This window comes from Rhinolophus sinicus, linkage group LG06, assembly GCF_036562045.2.
Source record: "Rhinolophus sinicus isolate RSC01 linkage group LG06, ASM3656204v1, whole genome shotgun sequence".
In the NCBI taxonomy this organism is placed as follows: domain Eukaryota; kingdom Metazoa; phylum Chordata; class Mammalia; order Chiroptera; family Rhinolophidae; genus Rhinolophus; species Rhinolophus sinicus.
Genome location: NC_133756.1, coordinates 154788530 through 154811035, shown reverse-complemented (window position 1 = coordinate 154811035; position 22506 = coordinate 154788530). Strand labels below are relative to the sequence as shown.

General features: G+C 36.2%; 2 protein-coding genes across 2 annotated transcripts; both read right to left on the bottom strand.

The window, feature by feature from the left end:
- Nucleotides 1-8406: 8406 nt before the first annotated feature.
- On the bottom strand, nt 8407-9357 carry LOC141572462 (olfactory receptor 8K1). The gene has a single exon (XM_074337160.1). It carries the CDS (start codon nt 9355-9357, stop codon nt 8407-8409), a length of 951 nt encoding a protein of 316 aa, XP_074193261.1.
- Nucleotides 9358-20860: 11503 nt separating this feature from the next.
- On the bottom strand, nt 20861-21802 carry LOC109439444 (olfactory receptor 8K3). Its single transcript, XM_019719752.2, has one exon. The coding sequence runs from the start codon at nt 21800-21802 to the stop codon at nt 20861-20863; it is 942 nt and encodes a 313-aa protein (XP_019575311.2).
- Nucleotides 21803-22506: the final 704 nt, after the last annotated feature.

Sequence of the window (22506 nt, the reverse complement as noted above, 5' to 3'; positions counted from 1 at the left end):
TCTTCAGAATATGTTCTTATAAACACAATGCTTCCTTTATATTAAGTTCACCCTGAGTAGCTAGGAAATGAAAAGTGGGATAGAAGGGACGCCTGGTAAATAGACAAAAACCCTTATTAAAATAGATGCCTGAAGCAGTAAGTTCATTTCAAAATGAAGATGGTCCAAATCTACTGCATAGTACACATTAATTCTATTGATGACAGAAATGTATATTGCAAAGAAACAAACAAACAAAAACACTTTTGCTGAGCATAATACCTTTCAAGATCCTTGGTGTGATCCAATGTAAGCTCTATGACCCAAGAAACTTTCAAACCAGCGTTTTCTACTCACCTTAGTGGAGAATCTGCTTTCACTTCCTACCCTTTTAATCCTGATTTGTTGTTGGACAATGTATTTAAGTGTTTTTCTACTCTCTGGAGACTCATTTCGTTAAAGTTTTAATCTGATTCAAGGATTAAAAAAATGTATGTAATTACCTAAGGGAGAGTGCTCTGGATTTCTGTTAATTATTCTTGGAATGTCTCATTAGGAAAAGTCAAAAGTATTTTGTGCCTGGGTCTAACTGAATAAATAAATTAGGTAGTATCACTAAACTCTGGAAATCATAATTATGCCTTTGTCAGTGTCTCAGTTACACTGTTTCATGCACATATTATGTATATGACACACATACACACACACACAAAATGTAGTAGTAAATGAAATTGACTTTTTAATAAAAGAGTATGCAACATTCGATAATATAACATCACTTAACCAAGGCTATTTTTGCTGAATATAAAATTATAAATTAACATAAGACAATGTCTCATGACTTGTACCCGCCACTAAATCAGCTGTAAATCTTTTCTTTACCTGTTAATAAAGTATTTTTCATCTCTATCTGTTTTTAGGGATTTCTCTTTACCACTGGTCTTTAGAAATTTAATTGTGATGTGTTTTGGTATAATTTCCTTTGTGCTTATTTTGCTTAGAGTTACCTTAGCTTCTTTTATCTTTGGGACTATTGGTTTTTTAAAAAAACTAAATTTGGTTGTCCATTTTGTTTGTTGCTTTCAATTTTATGTCTCACATATGAGCAAACAAACAAACAGAAACTCAGACACACACAACAGTATAGTGGTTACCAGACAGAAAAGGAAGAGGGGGGAGATAGAAAGAGTAAAGGGGGCCAAATATATGGTGACAGAGGAATTTGACTTTGGGTCAAAACACAAAGGGGTCAAAGCACACAATGAAACAAACATGATGTATTATAGAATTGTGCACTTGAAACCTATATAATTTTATTAACCAATGTCACCACAATAAACTGAATTAAAAAATTGAAATAAAAAAATAAATTTGAAAAACAAAATCGGCCAGCATTTCTTCCAATAGTTTTCCTGCCTCATATAATCTCTGCTTTCAACTTGGATGTACCTTTCAATGTACAATATGTATCTTATTATTATTCTACAGATCACTGAGAATGTTTTTATGGTATTTATTTAGTATTTTAGTTTCTCTCTGGCTTCACTTTGGGTAGCCTCTATTGTGATATGTTTAAGTATATTGTTGTTTCTGTCACAAGGGTCATGTGCCTGGCGCTTCAAAAGGGCCAATATCCAATAAGTCAGAGTTTGGAGTAAAGAAAGGTTTATTGATCAAGAAAGCACCGACCTGAAACCTATGTAACTTTACTAACAATTGTCACCCCAATAAACTTTAATTTAAAAAGAAGAAAAGGAAAGGAAAGAAAAGAAAGCACCAACCGGAGAAGGTGTGAGCTTTCAATCGTTCTCGAATCCATCTTTAGAGCTCCCCAAGTTCCGTTGCCCTATATATCCAGGGAAAGGGGAAGGGGAAGGACAAGAGGTGGGATCCAAGAAAGAGCTCAAAATCTTCAAATTTCTTTGTTCCTGATGGGTCTGAGTCGGGTCCTGAGGTTCCTATAAATCTTTGATAAACAGTGTTTTTCGCACATTTCCTCCACTTCCTTCTGACAAGGGGCTGTTTTGCAAAACACTCCAGCTTCAAGCAGAATTCCTGTAGTCAGTTAGTATATCTATAGCAAGCATTTCATTGTTACATTATCATTTCTTCAGTGTATAATCCGCTACTACTCTCATTCAAAACATTTTTGTTAGTCTATACCATTGTATTTTAATTCCTAGAAGTCCCATTTGGTTATTTTTTAATCTTTCATTTGTCTCCTCAAAATGTTAGTGTTTTTATTAAATCAGTCAGTATATTGAACATTGTTTTGTACCCATCTCAGCCTATCAGTATCAAATGTTGTGGCTGGACTAGCCCTTGTGGTTCTTATTATGATTGCAATATGTCCTTAAACAATAACCAACAGGAAACTTTAACAATATACAGGTTTATTACTTACAAGACCTGGAAATTAAATAGCACATCTGGGGCCACACAGTGAGGTTGCAGGTATAGACAGCATGCAGAGTTTTGGATTCTGCTTTTATTGCGCTCTAGGGTGGAGCCTAGGGTCCCCTGTGTTCATTCTTTATTGGTGAATTTAAAACATAAGAGCGAGAATTTAAAGCTCGAGAAGAGAAAACAAACGAAGTAACCCAAATGGTCAGTTATTGAAATCAACCAAGATGTCCAAAACAAAGGAGCCTCAGTGGGAGGAGGGGGCCAGGCTCTTGATCTAGTTGTGTGGCTGGCAATGTGTTTATTCAAGACAGCAGTCTTTGAAGTGGATGCCTCTTTGGAATGGATGCCTTGGCAATCAGAATTAATTCAAGGACTTGCATTACAAAAAGAAATAAAAAACAAACACAAATATCAGGGATTACACTATGAACATATCTATAATATGTTTTCAAGTCTTTTGCCTGATAATTCTATCATCACTGTTATTTCAAGATCTATGATAATTATCTCCTGGGTGGGGTCACATGTTCCTGCTTTTACATATGTCTAGTATTTGGATTGGATGTGGAATATTGTGAATTTTGTGTTAATGAGTGCTGTGACATTTTTCTGTTTTCCTAAAAGAATCTGAAATGTTTTAAACAAGGATCAGATGGCTCATATTGAGGCTTATTTTCAACTATATGAGTAAGAGTCTAAAGTAGCTTTTATCTCTGTGATCTCTCCTGGATGCCCAGGTGTCAAAGGAGGACTCTATTCTCTAGATTTTGGAACTCTAAAGTCTTCCTGCCCCGTGTGATATCTGTAGTTGGTCAGCTTACAATTATCCAGTCATTCTTTTAACGGTTTTGTGGAATTTCTGACCTCTTCATTTCATAAAACTTACACGAGAAGTCAGTAAAACAAAGTGGAACTGCTCTGATTGAAGATAGTGAAGCTGCTTTAGCTCAATCCACTTGTATTCCCTTCCTCTCCTACTGGGTTTCTCTTCAATGAACATATAGAAATCTGCAAGCAGATTTTCAAATGAAGAAGTAATTGAAGTTCAAAATATTCAACCAGTTAAAATACAAGATAGAATCCTGTAATGTGATGCTCAGGGTTATGTTGCACAACTACCAGAGAGAAACTGCTGGGAACCCACCACAAGGCCCAAACCTACAGTTTGGAGCAACTGAGTCGTGAGCCCCCCTGTGGCAGTTGGCAGAATTCTAGGAATCAGCTAATTTGGGGTGTCCATTTAGCCAGTCTGATCCAGGGAACGGGGATGGGAGGGACCAGGGGAGGCAGTAGTGGGCATTGGGGGAGCCACGTCTCCCCGTCTTTCCTAGAAGTTGTCTGCTTTCAGGTCCCTTCCTCTTTCACAAGTAAGAACCAAGTGTTGTGAGAGCTGCTATCCTGGGTTTTCCAGGAGAATAGAAAATGTGCTCATTAAGCAAAGGAATTCCTGATCCTGGTACCAATCCTACCACACCATTGACTATTATAACCTTCTTGGTCTCCCTGTCACGATTCTCTCAGATTAGCTGGTAGGCAAAAGACAGTCATGAAAGCTTTTTGGGTATTTAAGATAGTTAATCTGAGCTATTTTTTAGTGCAATTGAAATATGCTTTAGCCTCATGTTCAATGCATTCCACACTCAGGTCCATATCACCTTTATAGTCACACAGCCTCCCAGGCGTGCACTGAACACACATTTTAATCCCTAGCCCTCTGTGTCCTGGATCATATTGATTCTTCTGAGATTATTCCATTTTATGTGAGCGACAGGTGGCATGTTATCTGAAAGATGTCTGCCCACCCTATGTAGCAGTGGTTCCACGTGATTAGAAACTGAAAATAACGTAGTACCAATTTAGGCTCACAAACTTGAATTTTGGAGGATTTAAGAATGTCATTCCTGATCCTATTCTAGGCATTTTCAATCTTCTTATGAATATTAATGAGTAACTGGGAGGGTAAAGAGGTAGGTGAGATGTCTTTATTAGCATCAATGTTTTATGACTGAGTAACAATAATAGTCAAAAACGTGTATGTAGAAATAGTTTCTATGTCCATAGAATCCTTTTTGTTATAAAATTATAAGGCTAAATATAAAGAAAGTAAATTTATTTTTGAATATCTTATTTTAGGTCAATGGAATTAAGGACAATCTTGTAAATGAACATTTTTCCTGGGATTTATTTTCTCCTTAAGAAAGGTAGAGAGGTTCTGTCCTATCAAAGCAGGAATCTAGGGGTCTGCACTTTCTAAAAGTCTTGTTCCTGCTTATGCAGTGTCTCTCCTGAAATAGAAGTCCTCCTTTTGAGCTCTTCTCAACTGAAATGTTGGCACATTTATTTTACTATCAGATAGATGGTTTATCTAAATAGGTATAATTGTGTTGATTACAGCTTTTGCTTCTGTATATATATTTGCCTGTATGTTATCAGATTTAATGGAAAATTTTCTTGAGAAAATTTGTGATGTACCATTATATCCTCTAAAAGAAGCATCATTTGGAGTTAGGGTAGTTGTGTATCCAGTTTTCTTTCACAGCTTATTCTGTGAAACACACAATTTTCATTTTAGCTAATATTGCAAAAATCAAATGGATATAAATAATCTCAGGGAGCAAACATCCATCGTTTCAGCAGTGATATAACTTATTTAAGTACATAAGATGTAATAATGCCAGTTCTAATTTGGAAACTTGCATAGCTGGATCATATTTAACACCCTGTATCCCCAAAACAAGTTATAAATCTTGGAAACAAACCTTACTTTAAGTATTGTATTATTTGATTAAACATAATGTCCAGTGTCTTCCAAAATCAAAGTGAAGTGGTTCAGTTTGAAGAATAAGGATCTTTAAAAAGCCACTGTAAAAAATAAGGTAAATATTTTTCATCCACCTCTAGTGGAGAATCTGCTTTGAGTTCTTGGTGAGAATCTCCATGTGGCTGTGGCAGTGACAGTTTATGGGGCTCTATAAATCTTTGAGACCCTAACTCTGACACACAGGTGATTCTAGGATCCCCAAATAGCCTTTTACATCCTTGGGGAAGATGCCACCCAAGATTATCCCCTTAACCAGATCTTCCTCTAGGAGTTCAACCAGATACCCCTTGAGTCTTCTCTATGGCAGTCTGACCTATATTATCAAAGTTACTTATGTGTCATTCCCATTTTGCAATTTTACCATCACACAATGAAAATGATATGTCAGTAAATGTTAGTATCCTTTCCTGGAAAATTTTAAATGAAGAAAATAGTACTACTTGAAAAAGGTCGCAACACATTACCATTTTCCTCGGTGTTTTTTTTTTTTTTTTCCCAAATGATGATGCATATATGTAAAGCATTTATTCAGCAACACATCATTAGAATGTGGGAGAATATCCCACATCATTCATTTTAGAAGTAAAAAGTAATACTATACAATGTTATTAGCACAAGGCTACTTAGTACAGCATTTTGTTATAGTGGCAAAAGAAAGAAAAACCTACAAACAACCAAATGTCCATCAATTAAAGGATGGCGAAATGCAAAGTGATTGATCTACACTCCCCAATTGTATGCTGTCTTTAGAAATTAAAAAATGAAATAATGTTTCTTCACCAAGTAAGATGCTGATGGTGAATTCAAATAAGAAAGTTACAGGGAACATGATGTATTAAAACCCTTTCTATATGGATGCTACTCAAGAATGTTATCAATATTTTTTAACTTTACTTGTGGATTATGAAAAGTAATGAAAATAATAGAATTTGGGAAAGAAAAATACACATGACCAAAAAAGTTTTTGCAGTATAATATAAAATGTTGCTTTAGAAAATAAAATTTATTCAGAGCAATAAGCATACATAGGGACAGGATCTGAAGTTATCATGGTAAACAAATTGATATAATTAGAGAATCTAATTTTGAATTTCTCCTATTTTGTTCAATTTGTTTTATTTTTTTCTGTTAAAAATTAAAAATATTCAAGCTTTATTAAGGTTACAATTGATAAATAAAAATTAAATATATTTCAGGTACACAACAATGTTTTGATACATATGTATATATTATGAAATGATTATAATACTCAGGCTAATTAACACATCATTACTTCTCTTTCTTTCTTTCTTTCTTTCTTTCTTTCTTTCTTTCTTTCTTTCTTTCTTTCTTTCTTTCTTTCTTTTCCTTCCTTCCTTCCTTCCTTCCTTCCTTCCTTCCTTCCTTCCTTCCTTCCTTCCTTCCGAGAAAACTTAAGATCCACTCTTAATAAAATAAACTCCAGTGCATTAAAAAAGGGAAGGAATGAAAAAAAAAAATACATAGGGCTGGGATAAAGAGCTGCTGGTTCATGTACTGGTTTAATTCCCCACAATTTTTACTTGGAAAACGAGCATAGATTGAAACAAGCATGATTGGGGTAGTGTATATATCATAAAAATCTAAAAAATGCCTACTCAAACCACAAAAAGAATACTAAGTGTAAGGAATCTATATATTTTCTAAGTAGGTACACAAAGTAGGTGCAACACTGTGTTAGCACAGAGTCCATGCAAACTGTTCTCTGTGTACACAAGCTCATGAAGACAAAATAGACATCAATGGAAATGCAAGTAACTCTGGGTTGTGTCAATTATCTTTACTCTTTGTTATCACTGCTATAGATTTTTCAAAATATTGTGTCAGTTCAGTAGATGACCAGTTAACTCATTTATCTTGAGTTTGCCAATCCAAAGGCAGCTTGTTTATCAGGAGGATATCATAAACCAAAATTAACTATAATGTGAAGATCTGTGAAGAGGGACCTAGAATTAGCCAACATTTTTTTCAGAGTTCCTAGTAAAAAAATCTTCCCAAATGCCCACTCTGTCCTTGAGATAGAAAATATTAACTCAATCCGATTTGAATATTTTATTCTGTGGTGGCATGCTTTATTTCTTATTTAGCCTAGATTCTTGAAACAGTTTGTTCATGGTGTGTTATAATTGATCACACATTTACTTACTTTCTTGCCTCCTACCTTGCCTGTGCATTCTTCATAGTTCAATCTTTTTTATCTTTAAACAGTGACTGCTATAAAATATATATTGCTAATTTTCTGATTAATTTTACATACTTAAGACTTTTTCTTTTTATCTCTGCAAGTCTAAGTTCAACCAAAAATTTGCTAGATTTGCCTTATTTCTAAACCATACAATTTCCAATATGACCTAGAAAATAACATGCAACTTAAACTATTTGGCTACAATATTTGCTTATCTAATTGAAGCGAAGAAGAGTACAGGTGTTACCGTAACCCAGGTTGGCTGCTTTGTCACTTGTGAGTCAGTAATGGAGAGACAAGGCTGGTGGAAAGAAAAGGAGTTTTATTCAAAATGCCAACTTTCTGGGAGGATGGTGAACTCCGGTCCCAAAGGCCATCTGCCCCATTCCCAGCACAGCCAAAAGGCTTTATAGACATGTAAGTAGAGGCAGAACAAAGGAACCAGGGAGTTGGTCTGGCAATTCCTGGGCAATGAGGTTTGAAGAAGGGGAAACAAACAAACAAACAAACAAACAAACAAAAAAACACTTTCCAGAGCCTGGTTTGTTTCAAAGTCAAAGTTATCTCAGTCTCTGTTGTAGGAGTGGATCTCAGTGCAGGGCTGTAATCAGTGTCCTGAAGGTTAGGCAGATTTATGAGGTATGCCTATAGCCTTGAGAAAACAGAGCCGTTAAAGCCAGTAGTTCTGCAAATTAGCGAGGTTTGCATTCAGCCTTGGGAAAACAGGGTCATTAAAGCCAGTAGGAGGGGAAGGAAGCAAAAGCAAAGAAAAAAACGTTTTAAAAGTTCTAAGCTAAATTACATTGCTAAATTGAACTAAACTAGAGTGTTAAAACTTGACACTCTCCCTCCTTGACACCAGGGAGATAGAAGTGGTATGTTTTATCCACAAGTAGAGGAAAACTTAATCTGGTAAACCATTTCTATGTTTTGATGCAATAATTGGACTGACAGAATATTAAACAAAGACCCACCTTTGCAACTGAATATTCAGATATTAAGTGGGGATTTTGCACCGATTAGTTAAAGTTCTTCTCAGAGCATCTTTTACCTCTTTGTTCCTTAGGCTGTAAATCAATGGATTCAGCATAGGGATCACCAGGGTGTAAAACACAGAGGCCATTTTATCAATAGCAAAAGTATGGCTGGATTTGGGTTGCAGGTAAATAAACAATAATGTCCCATAGAACACTACCACCACTGTCAGATGGGAGCTGCAGGTGGAGAAAGCTTTGTACCTCCCTTCCGTTGAGTTCATTCTGAGAATGGCCACAAAAATCAATATGTAGGATACAAGAACAATCAAGAGGGAAGAGAGTAAATTACAGCCTGAAAAGATCAAAATGATCAATTCTAGTTCGTGTGTGTCAGAACAGAGCATGGATATCAAAGGGAGGCAGTCACAGTAAAAATAACTGATGATGTTAGAGCCACAGAAGGTCAGCTTAAATAACTTAATTGTGAGAAATAATGACACAAATGTGCTGTAGAGATAGGGAGTAAGTATCAGCACCCAGCACACTTTCTCTGCCATGATGACCACATAGAGCAGTGGTTTGCAGATGGCTACGTAACGATCATAGGCCATTGCTGATAGAATAAACAGTTCCGTGATGATGAAAATCTCAAACAATGCTAGCTGGGTGGCACACCAATTGTAGGAAATTGTATTTTTGTGCACTACAAAGCTGACCATCATTTTTGGGCCAATGACAGTGGAGTAACCAAGATCAGAAATCGACAAATGTCTGAGGAAAAAGTACATGGGAGTATGTAGCTTGGAGTCCAAATGGGTCAAGATAACCATGCCCAGATTGCCCATCACTGTGACCAAGTATATGACCAGGAAGATTCCAAAGAGAGGTGCCTGCAGCCCAGGGTTGTCAGTGATTCCCATGAGAATAAATTCAGTCACCTTGGTCACTGCAGTATGATTGTGTTTCTCCATATAGTTCTTCGTAACCTGTATAAGGTATAAAATCAATACTTACTAGATTTGAGATATTATCTTCTAAAATAATTTAATGCATAATGTATGAGATGTTTTCTTCATATCAAATTATAAATAGAGACTCCTCTTTCCTTTAGGCCAAAACCATATATTTTAGTGTAAATACCTGACAACTAGCTTATTTGATTATAATGTAAGTTTCTGACACTAAGCTTTTGATTGCCGAGACATCTATTTCAATGACATCCATGTGGAATAAATGTATTACCAGCTACATAATTAGATAAAGAGTTAGGTGCACCACCTGCAAAGCTCCCTTTCACAAAGCCCCGGGGTGACCTATACAACTGATGCTTTAATAATACTGCTTTTCCCTTCCCACACTTTAATTTTGATCTCAGGTTTTAAATTCACCAACAAAGAGTAAACCTAGGTGCTCCACCCTTAGCCCCAATAAAGGCAGAACCCAGGTCCATATGCTTTCTGGTGGGATGTGTCTGGGGGCTTGTCACAAGTATTAAGGCCAGAGGTGTGTGCCCTCAAGCATTCCTAGTTGATAGCATCACTATTCATAGGCTGAGACTGACATACAACACACATTCATTGACATTTTGGTGAAGTGTGCTTTAAAGGGGCAAGATATTTTGACGTGGTTGTTTTGATACAGATATTTATGTCCTACATTTTGGATCCAAAGTCATTTTAAGTATGTCAAAAGACCTATCTATTATTTTGCAGCTTTTTAAAAATTTCAAGTAATTAACCTGTAAACAATCATTGACACCTAAACCATATAACTTACATTATTGACAATCATCATTGTCTGTTTAAAGTAGCAAGGCATAAAAATACCTAAAACTGCTGGTGGAGTGAGGAGTCAGGTGGTGACTGGGAAAAATCTGACCACATTTTTCAGCTCTTCTTTCTATAAGTTCAGCTTGTTTACTCAATACAAAATCTAATGCTATGATGTGATCGTTTTAGGATTTTGTTATTAATATCTTAGTCCTCATTTAGCACATATTATTTCTGTGTATTGAATCACTTCTAATTATCTTCTGATCATATATCTCTGTTTTGCATAAAATGGACTTGGCCATTCTGATTATTCATGAATTCTTAATGGAGATGTGTGTAAAAAGGCCCAGTGGACAGAGGACTACAAATGATTATCAAGCACTGATAGAGAACTCATTATGTGCCAGGCACTTTTCTGAGCACTTTACAGATATTAACTCAAGTGACCTACACAATAGCTCTAGGAAGGAGGTAGTATTACCGTATCCATTTGAGAGTCACAGAAACTGAAGCAAGGGTGTGGAAATAATTTAACCAAGGTCACTCAGGTAATAAATGGTGGAGTCAGGATTCAAATAAACTCATTATGTCTTCAGAATATGTTCTTATGAACACAATGCTTCCTTTATATTAAGTTCACCCTGAGTAGCTAGGAAATGAAAAGTGGGATAGAAGGGACGCCTGGTAAATAGACAAAAACCCTTATTAAAATAGATGCCTGAAGCAGTAAGTTCATTTCAAAATTAAGATGGTCCAAATCTACTGCATAGTACACATTAATTCTATTGATGACAGAAATGTATATTGCAAAGAAACAAACAAACAAACACTTTTGCTGAGCATAATACCTTTCAAGATCCTTGGTGTGATCCAATGTAAGCTCTATGCCCCAAGAAACTTTCAAACCAGCGTTTTCTACTCACCTTAGTGGAGAATCTGCTTTCATTTCCTACCCTTTTAATCCTGATTGGTTGTTGGACAATGTATTTAAGTGTTTTTCTACTCTCTGGAGGCTCATTTCGTTAAAGTTTTAATCTGATTCAAGGATTAAAATCATGTATGTAATTACCTAAGGGAGAGTGCTCTGGATTTCTGTTAATTATTCTTGGAATGTCTCATTAGGAAAAGTCAAAAGTATTTTGTGCCTGGGTCTAATGAATAAATAAATTAGGTAGTATCACTAAACTCTGGAAATCATAAATATGCCTTTGTCAGCATCTCAGTTACACTATTTCATGCACATATTATGTATATGACACACATATACACACACACAAAATGTAATAGTAAATGAAATTGACTTTTTAATAAAAGAGTATGCAACATTCGATAATATAACATAATTTAACGAAGGATATTTTTGCTGAATATAAAATTATAAATTGACATAAGGCAATGTCTCATGACTTGTATTGTACCTGCCACTAAATCAGTTGTAAATCTTTTCTTTATCTGTTAATAAAGTATTTTTCATCTCTATCTATTTTTAGGGATTTCTCTTTACCACTGGTCTTTAGAAATTTAATTGTGATGTGTTTTGGTATAATTTCTTTTGTGCTTATTTTGCTTAGAATTACCTTAGCTTCTTTTATCTTTGGGACTATAGTTTTTTAAAAAAACTAAATTTGGTTGTCTATTTTGTTTGTTGCTTTCAATTTTAAGTCTCACATATGAGCAAACAAACAGAAACTCAGACACACACAACAGTATAGTGGTTACCAGACAGAAAGGGAAGAGGGGGGAGATAGAAAGAGTAAAGGGGGCCAAATATATGGTGACAGAGGAATTTGACTTTGAGTCAAAACACAAATGGGTCAAAGCACACAATGAAACAAACATGATGTATTATAGAATTGTGCACCTGAAACCTATATAATTTTATTAACCAATGTCACCACAATAAATTTAATAAAAAAAAATCGAAATGAAAAAAATATATTTGAAAAAAAAATTGGCCAGCATTTCTTCCAATAGTTTTCCTGCCTCATATAATCTGGGCTTTCAACTTGGACCTACCTTTCAATGTACAATATGTATCTTATTATTATTCTACAGATCACTGAGAATATTTTTATGGTATTTATTTAGTATTTTAGTTTCTCTCTGGCTTCACTTTGGGAAGCCTCTATTGTGATATGTTTATGTATAATTGTTGTTTCTGTCACAAGATTCATGTGCCTGGTGCTTCAAAAGGGCCAATATTCAATAAGTCAGAGTTTGGAATAAGGAAAGGTTTATTGACCAAGAAAGCACCGACCTGAAACCTATGTAACTTTACTAACAATTGTCACCCCAATAAACTTTAATTTAAAAAGAAGAAAAGGAAAGGAAAGAAAAGAAAACACCAACCCGGGAAGGTATGAGCTTTCAATCGTTCTCGAATCCATCTTTACAGCTCCCCAAGTTCCGTTGCCCTATATATCCAGGGAAAGGGGAAGGGGAAGGACAAGAGGTGGGATCCAAGAAAGAGCTCAAAATCTTCAAATTTCTTTGTTCCTGATCGGTCTGAGTCGGGTCCTGAGGTTCCTATAAATCTTTGATTAAACAGTCATTGTTTTTCACACATTTCCCCACTTCCTTCTGACAAGGGGCTGTTTTGCAAAATACTCAAGCTTCAAGCAGAATTCCTGTAGTCAGTTAGTATATCTATAGTAGGAGCTATTAACCTAAGTCAGAGGGAGAGAGAGCAAGCATTTCATTGTTACATTATCATTTCTTCAGTGTATAATCCGCTACTACTCTCATTCAAAACATTTTTGTTTGTATATACCATTGTATTTTAATTCCTAGAAGTCCCATTTGGTTATTTTTTAATCTTTCATTTGTCTCCTCAAAATGTTAGTGTTTTTATTAAATCAGTCAGTATATTGAACATTGTTTTGTACTCATCTCAGCCTATCAGTATCAAATGTTGTGGCTGGACTAGCCCTTGTGGTTCTTATTATGATTGCAATATGCCCGTAAACAATAACCAACAGGAAACTTTAACAATATACAGGTTTATTACTTACAAGACCTGAAAAATTAAATAGCACATCTGGGGCCACACAGTGAGGTTGCAGGTATAGACAGCATGCAGAGTTTTGGGTTCTGCTTTTATTGGGCTCTAGGGTGGAGCCTAGGGTCCCCTGTGTTCATTCTTTATTGGTGAATTTAAAACGTAAGAGTGAGAATTTAAAGCTCCAGAAGAGAAAACAAACGAAGTAGCCCAAATGGTCAGTTATTGAAATCAACCAAGATGTCCAAAACAAAGGAGCCTCAGTGGGAGGAGGGGGCCAGGCTCTTTATCTAGTTGTGTGGCTGGTAATGTGTTTATTCAAGACAGCAGTCTTTGAAGTGGATGCCTCTTTGGAATGGATGCCTTGGCAATCAGAACTAATTCAAGGACTTGCATTACAAAAAGAAATAAAAAACAAACACAAATGTCAGGGATTACACTATGAACATATCTATAATATGTTTTCAAGTCTTTTGCCTGATAATTCTATCATTACTGTTATTTCAAGATCTATGATAATTATCTTCTGGGTGGGGTCACATGTTCCTGCTTTTACATATGTCTAGTATTTGTGATTGGATGTGGAATATTGTGAATTTTGTGTTAATGAGTGCTGTAACATTTTTCTGTTTTCCTAAAAGAATCTGAAATGTTTTAAACAAGGATCAGATGGCTCATATTGAGGCTTATTTTCAACTATATGAGTAGGAGTCTAAAGTAGCTTTTATCTCTGTGATCTCTCCTGGATGCCCAGGTGTCAAAGGAGGACTCTATTCTCTAGATTTTGGAACTCTAATGTCTTCCTGCCTCGTGTGATATCTGGAGTTGGTCAGTTTACAATTATCCAATCATTCTTATATCAGTTTTGTGGAATTTCTGACCTCTTCATTTCATAAAACTTACACAAGAAGTCAGTAAAACAAAGTGGAGCTGCTCTGATTGAAGAGAGTGAAGCTGCTTTTAGCTCAATCCACTTGTATTCCCTTCCTCTCCTACTGGGTTTCTCTTCAATGGACATATAGAAATCTGCAAGCAGATTTTCAAATGAAGGGGTAATTGAAGTTCAAAATACTCAACCAGTTAAAATACAAGATAGAATCCTGTAATGTGATGCTCAGGGTTATGTTGCACAACTACCAGGGAGAAACTGCTGGGAACCCACCACAAGGCCCAAACCTACAGTTTGGAGCAACTGAGTCAGGAGCCCCCCTGTGGCAGTTGGCAGAATTCTAGGAATCAGCTAATTTGGGGTGTCCATTTAGCCAGTCTGATCCAGGGAACGGGGATGGGAGGGCCAGGGGGAGGCAGTAGTGGGCATTGGGGGAGCCACGTCTCCCCGTCTCTCCTAGAAGTTGTCTGCTGTTTCTCCATTGATCCCACTCTGCTTTCAGGTCCCTTCCTCTTTCACAAGTAAGAACCAAATGTTGTGAGAACTGCTATCCTGGGTTTTCCAGGAGAATAGAAAATGTGCTGGTTAAGCAAAGGAATTCCTGATCCCAGTACCAATCCTACCACATTGAAATCTTCAATCCTTTGATAAGAATTATTCTAGTGCTTACTGAGTTTATCTCCATTTTCAGTGTCAGTTATCACCTTCCTCTGAAGATATCTGGTCTCTTTTATTCTGCTCATTAGTCTTCTTTATTTTGAAATTTACATTTTAGTTTTATTGTGGTAATAATACTTCATATGAAATATATCCTGTTAAAAGATTTTTAAGTGTACATACAGTCAGTTTGTAAAACCTACTCTGAAAATGCAAACCAAGCAGAAAGTAGCCAGGAGGGGAAAAAAACCAAACAACTAAAATATCTACAAGTTCATCATGGGGTTCATACATTATATATATATGATATAACATATATCCTTATATTAAAATTATTTGCAGTTTATCAAATATTACATGGGTAATACTTATATTAAAACTCTTTGCAAAAATCACGTTGATTATATTTATATAAAATAATAATTATCAAATATTACATAACATATATTGAAATTATTTGTTGTTTAGCTGCAATGCAAATATAACTGGGCATCCTGTTTTATACCTGGAAAGCCTAACCTTAAGGGATTCTAATGGATGAAATCAGTGATGATTTTTTCAGAAACTCCAACTTCCTTTTTACTTGCAGTATCCAAATGCCACTATCAACTCTCATAAATCTAATGGATGTATGACAGCTGGTGAATTCATAGGATTTAATGTCCTAAAAATAGCATTTTACTCCAGGGAACCCCAGCTAACAAAGGAGAAAATGATTTTTTTTTGTGGTGCCATATAAAGAATCAACTATCAGTGACCATAAGAGTGTTCATGGTTAGAAGCCAGGAATCGTGGAAAATTACCAACACCTAGGTGATAATCAAAGTCAGCACAAATCCTTTCCCCTCACCTTTGATGAAGAATTGGACTTTCTTCTCCTAAATCACTTTAATTTTTCTTTAAGTAGGGAGAATTTATGTTTCTCCTCCCTCTTTGAGATGCTCCGAGAGAAAGTGGTATGTAATTCATTCAGGTAATGATGCCCAAATAATCAGAGGTTTAAAAAAATTGCCTCATGGTGCCTGCTAGTTACCCAGGACACCCTACATATTCCCTAGTGAGAAAATGTAAGGGGCGGTAGAAAGAAGGGAACGAAACAACACAAATGATCTCTGCAGAGATCATGGAGACCTACATGATGTAGAGGTACTCACTTAGAGTCAATGATTAAAGTAACTATGGAAAATGCTGTAACATCAACCTTATCCCAGTAAAACAGAACAGTTCCAAAATCATGATAAAGTTATAAATGACATTATTATCACAGGATTTTAAAAAAATTATTATTGAAATAAAAATATGTAGTAAGCACTGGGTTAAAAATACATCACTAGTTTATGTGAGATAGATAATACTATTCTCATATTCAGAGGACATCAAGCTTAGATAAACCATGTACTTTGCCCAAAGTCACATGGTCGATAACTAGAAGATTTGAAATTAATATCTCATCTTTAAATGAGTAATATATATGCCTTATCCTTTCATATGACAAACCTGTAACAATTATTGCAATGCAATGTGTTACTATAATGATTGCCTCGATTGCAGTGTTTTCTGAGCTGAGATCCCATCACTCTTGGACAATGTCCAGTACAACCTTATTGAGAGTAAAATCTAATATAAGACAGTACATTCCATTCATAAATGTTACTCATGCTGTCCTCCTCTATGACTTCCACACGTATAAGAATTTAGGGAAATTTACATGTAGTTACACATGGATCTAAACTGTAGAAATGTCCAGCTCCTTAACAATGTATTCTCAGGATTCTACGATTGCTTAGCTGTGGGTTACTTACCCATTGCCTTTATATGCCCCCTGGTGATCAATGTTCAGTTGCATCTCCTATGAATATAGTAGCATCTACTCAGCTTACCATGGAAATATGGGAAAGCTTTTCTAATCTTTTTTTCCATCACATGTTTTTCTCTTTTTCCTCCTTTATAGGTTTCATTAAAAAAAAAAAAAATCCTAATAACAGCAACTTTCCCTGTGCTTGACAGAACAGGGTTGGTCATGCTTGATGTCACAATCAGTGGTGATAAGTGGATAATAATACTGCCAAGACAGTTTGGAGGGTGGGTGGGAAATAAGCAACTTAACATTGTTACTGAACCCAAGTTCATATGCAAGACGCGCTGAGAAGTCAATCAACAAATAATAGAGTACGTATGCGGTGGGGAAAGTGTTTACTTCATGAGACAACCAAACAGGAAATGGAGAAAACCCAAAACCCTACAAACAAAGGCTTGAAGCCAATTTGAAGAATTAGGTGAGGAGGAACTATGCATATGCATTAATTCTAATTCAGGGTCTGATTAGATAGTCTTGGAACTAAGCCATCTAAGGTAAAGAATGTGAAAGGGGGCAGATGGGAACAAAGTAATTTCATTCTGACAGAGTTTGATTGGTCAGTCCTATATGCGTCCATATTTGGTCGGGCACTGGGACTTCAGTATTGACTGACCTCTCAATATTTAATAGGCTCTGGATAGCAAACAGCGGCAGTTCTGTTTCTTGAGTTCCATGAATCTTGGTTCCACTGTGCTCTGGAGGCCAGTTTAGGTTCACTTGGCTGCTAACTGTGCAGACTCAGGTTAGCTAGACTAGCTTCTGTCAGTGTGAGCCGGTTTGGGTGGGCACTTGCAGAGGGATGGAGAATGGTTTCCTGCTGCTTTCTCTATGATACTGAAAAAAACTTTGTTCATGGCTGACTTCAACATCTCTTCCCCAAAAACGTTACTTATTATGACCTAATCCCTCTCACAGCAGTGGGCTACATTTGTTTTCTATACCAAGACACAACTTCTTTTGGACTAGCTAGATTTTCTCACAGGTATTCATTCATTCATTCATTCATCTATTCATTCTTCCTGGTTTCTTGCTTAGACCATTGTCAGTAAGTCAGCCGGTAACCCTGGTCTTTCTGGTAAAGGGCTTATTCAGTTTGCTTTTTTCCCTTTTATCTATTTTACTTTTATTTTTTTTAAAAAAACATTTTAAATATATTTATTGCTTTCTAGACTCTTGAATTTGGAGACATGTTTTTCTCATTGTATTTTGCAACTGGATGGTAAGTTCCCTTTTTTTTTTTAACTTTATTGATGTGTCTCTGTTTTATTATTTTCTGTCTTTTCTTACCATGGTTCAGAGCTTGAGCTCTGGAGTCAGAATGCATAGATTCAAATGATAGCTCTACTACTGTTTTTTTCCCCTTAAGCTTTTTTTTTTTTTTTTTTTTAAATTAGTTTCAGATGTTCAAGTTCACGTTTAACAGAACATTCTCTGTGACAATCCTGGAAGCTTTAGTCTGTTAGCAATTCCACAGTGCTACCATCTCAGACCACTCTATTCTATGTTAGTTAATCAGCTTGAAGCCTCCTCATTTATGGAAACAGCAAAATCCAAATTTCAACCCCCGTGAGGAAAGGTTGTTGCTACTAATTCTCAGATGAAGCTTTCTCTTTTTTCTAACAAGGTGCCAGATCATGGTGGGCAAGTTTATCTATAATGTTTGCTGATAAGCAGACTTATTTTGTTAGGATTTTAATGAGAATGTTAGTTTTTCAGATACGAGATGTGTACTTGGGTTTTAGTGGATTCTGCATTGTTCATAAGCCCAAAGGCTTAGCACCTTTTTAAATAAATTGAATCTCACTTGTAAAGTTATAAATTTAGCAAATGCCTCCAGGAGAGTCATGGTATCAGTGTCCATATTTATTTATTTATTTATTTAAAGATTTTATTGGAGAAGGGGAACAGTGTGTACTTCCAGGATTTTTTTTCCAAGTCAAGTTGTTGTCCTTTCGATCTTAGTTGTGGAGGGTGCTGTTCAGCTTCAAGTTTTGTCCTTTCAGTCTTAGTTGTGGAGGGCGCAGCTCAGCTCCAGGTCCAGTTGCCGTTGCTAGTTGCAGGGGGCGCAGCCCACCATCCCTTGCGGGAGTCAAACCGGCAACCTTGTGGTTGAGAGGACACACTCCAACCAACTGAGCCATCCGGGAGCTCAGCGGCAGCTCAGCTCAAGGTGCTGTGTTCAATCTTAGTTGCAGGGGTGGAACCCACCATCCCTTGTGGGACTCGAGGAGTTGAACCGGCAACCTTGTGGTTGAGAGCCCACTGGCCCATGTGGGAATCGAACTGGCAGCCTTTGGCGTTAGGAGCACGGAGCTCCAACTGCCTGAGCCACCGGGCTGGCCCCCTTAAAAGCTCTTTTTAATTGCATCAACACTTTGATAATATCTATCTTCACATGACACTGTATCACGCACTTTTTTTTTTTTTGTATTTAAGACTTTATTTTTTAGAAAAAATTTTGTTCACAGAAAAATTGGGATGAAAGGACAGAGATTTTCCATATATTCCTTGCCCCAACACACGTAAAGTCTCCCTCGTCCCATTATTGACAGCCTCCACCATAGTGGTGCATTTGTTACAATCAATGAACCTACAATGGCACATCATTTTCACCCAAACTGCATACTTTACATCAGGGTTCACCCTTGGTGTTGTATGTTTGGTGGGTTTAAGCCAAATATATAATGGCTTGTATCCACAATTATAGTTTCATACAAAGTATTTTTACTACCCTGAATATCCTCCATGCACCTCCTCTCCATCTTTCCCTATGTCCTAATCCCCGTTAACCTTTATATTGTTTTCATAGTTTTAGCTTTTCCAGAATGTCATATAGTTGGAATCATACAGTAGACGGCCTTTTCAGATAGGCTTCTTTCACTTAGCAACATGCGTTTAAGTTTCCACGCTATCCTTTTATGGCCTGACAGCTCCTTTCTTTTTAGTGCTGAATAATTTTCCGTTGTCTGGTTGTACCATAGTGTATACCCATACTCCTACTGCATGCATCTTGGTTGCTTTGTATCATACACTTTTAACATTTTATTCCAATGAAATATTTTTATTAAATATGCATTGGCTAAACAGAATTGTATTGCAGGATGTTGAACAAAGCAAATATTATAGACTAATAGCTTCAATAAAATCCTAGAAATATTAAGAAGAATAAAAGCAAGCAAAAGGAAAATAAAAATAAAAGTAAGCATGTGGGAAATTGTGGAGAGTAACGTGGAACAACTATGTAAAAAGGAAGATAACTATGTCCCTGTCATGTATCAGGCCTCACTTACATTAGAAATATGGCATCACGCAAACAAGATTATTTCCCTTTGTTTCCCACAAGTAGGATAATCAATCAATGCAGTTAAATGATGAAAGTCAGTTAAAACACAGTGCGTAATCAATAGTGATCAAAATTGGGAAATAGTAACCTAAGAAAATAGAGGCACAATTAATTTATAATAGAATAGTCTGCTTAGGCAAGGATACAAAACCACCTGGAACATAACTTTTAAACATGGATAATTACTTTTTTTCAAAGGGATAGGAAATATTGCAATCTCCAAACCAAACAGCCAGTTATTAAGCAAGAACCACTTGGGGGATAAAACAGTACAAACCTGGGAGCTTCTGAGGGGTCTCAAAGATATATCTTAATTTGAGTATCCTCCAATATCAATAACATTGACTGATTAAGACACAATCAGGTGCCAATAAGAACCTATGGATCGCTGAACTATAAAGTATGGCTAGTTAATAGATTCATAGATGGGAGAGAGGCCCTGAGAGGAAAAAGTAGGATACCAGTGTTTAGAAGAGGGGTATTTGAGCAGAGTAATAAGACTGAGTACTTCAAATCATCAGATATCAGAGACATAACTATTATTAAATACAATTCTAAAACATAGCAGGGAAGTATATGAAGACTAAAACCAAAGGAAAGAAAAGGGCTTACACACACACACACACACACACACACACAATAATTTAATCCTGAGAGATGAGAAAAGTACCAGAATCTTTGACAGATTTGTTTTCTGTCTATATCCACCTAACACATTCTACTCTACTATAACATTTATTTAATTTATGCGTATAAACCATCTTTCTTCCTCAAGGAGGGCAAACAATTTTACTCTTTTGTTCATTAACCTTTGTATAGCAATTAGAAGTGCATAGCATATACAAAACAATCAATAAACATATGTCAAACCCGTTTGTGCTTGTTATTTCTTCGGAGGTACATAGAGAAAAATTTAAAGTCCATAAGCTATTTTATGAGTCGTATTGTATGTAAACTTTAAGAAAAAAGACTATGTAGTTTTTTCCATACCCTTTGTAGTGCACATTTTACATCTTTGTTCCTCAAGCTATAGATCAAGGGATTCAACATGGGGATAACAAGGGTGTAAAATATGGAAGCCACTTTATCACTGTCAAAGGAATGACTGGACCCAGGTCGCACATACATAAATATCAAAGTCCCATAGAATACTATGACCACAGTCAGGTGGGATCCACAGGTGGAAAAAGCCTTGTGTCTACCCTCAGCAGAGTTCATCTTGACGATGGACTCAAGAATGAGCAGGTAAGACACGAGAACTATCAGAAGGGAGGAAATTAAATCAAAACCAGCTAAAATCAGAATAATCATTTCAATTTCATGTGTATTTGAGCAGAGCAAAGATAATAAGGGGACACTGTCACAGTAGAAATGACTGACTACATTGTAGCCACAGAAGGACAAGTTAAAAATCTTTACAGTGACTAGAAGAGAAACAAACGTGCTGTAAAGATAGGGGATTGCCACCAGCAGCTGACATATCCTTTGTGACATGATGACTGGGTAGAGCAGAGGGTTACAGATGGCCACATAGCGGTCATAAGACATTGCCGATAGAATAAAAAGTTCACTAACAATAAACACAAGAAAGAAAGCTAGCTGTATAGCACAAAAATAATAGGAGATTGTATTTTGATCCACAACAAAATTTACTAACATTTTGGGTCCTACAGCTGTTGAATAACCAAGGTCAGTGAAAGCCAGGTGTCTGAGAAAGAAGTACATAGGTGTTTGTAGCCTGGAGTCCATCATGGTGAGGACGATCATGCCCAAGTTGCCCACCACTGAGCTCACATAGATGACGAGGAAGAGCCCGAATAACGGAGCCTGCAGCTCAGGGCGGTCTGTGATCCCCATGAGAATAAATTCTTTTACCACTGTTAGATTTTGTGTTTCCATGCAGGCTTATCAGGAAACCTATTGTGGAAAGAGACATCAGCACAGTCAATAGATTTTGTGTATTACTATCTGGGAGATTTTTAGTATGCAAAACTAGTATAAATAAGATACATCCAAGCTTTCCAATTTTGGATATATGAAAATAAACCCATCCTCCACAAATAATAGTATACATAAATAAAGATAGAGACAGAGATAGCCAGTGGTTCTCACCTGGAGGTATTTTACTAACCAATGAGATTGGCCAATATCTAGAAGACATTTTGGTTGTGACAACTGGGAGGTAGGGTGCAACTGGCATGCAGGGTTGAAGGTCAGTTAAGCTTCTAAACATTCTACAATACTTAGTATCCAATCCAAAATATCATTGGTGCCAAGGTTAAGAAACCAGGATGGTACAGATAGATTAGATAAATAGATGATAGATAGATAGGTAGACAGATAAAGATGATTGATAGGTTGATAAATAGATACATAAATAGGTATACAGTATATAGCTTAGATACATATAAATATATAGATCTGGATATAGATATATAGACATAGATATATAAAGGAAATAAGAAAAAAGTTAAAACTATGTTGAAAATTTGGGTGTTACAAATACAAATTATTTTGATGCTATTCTTTAAAGTTTTCTTTAGTCATTTATATAATCGCAATCACATAGTGACACTTATAAATTAAATTTAATAATATGACAA

Coding starts and splice junctions, on each gene's coding strand:
- LOC141572462 (XM_074337160.1), bottom strand. CDS start 9,357: ATGGAGAAACACAATCATACTGCAGTGACCAAGGTGACTGAATTTATT.
- LOC109439444 (XM_019719752.2), bottom strand. CDS start 21,802: ATGGAAACACAAAATCTAACAGTGGTAAAAGAATTTATTCTCATGGGG.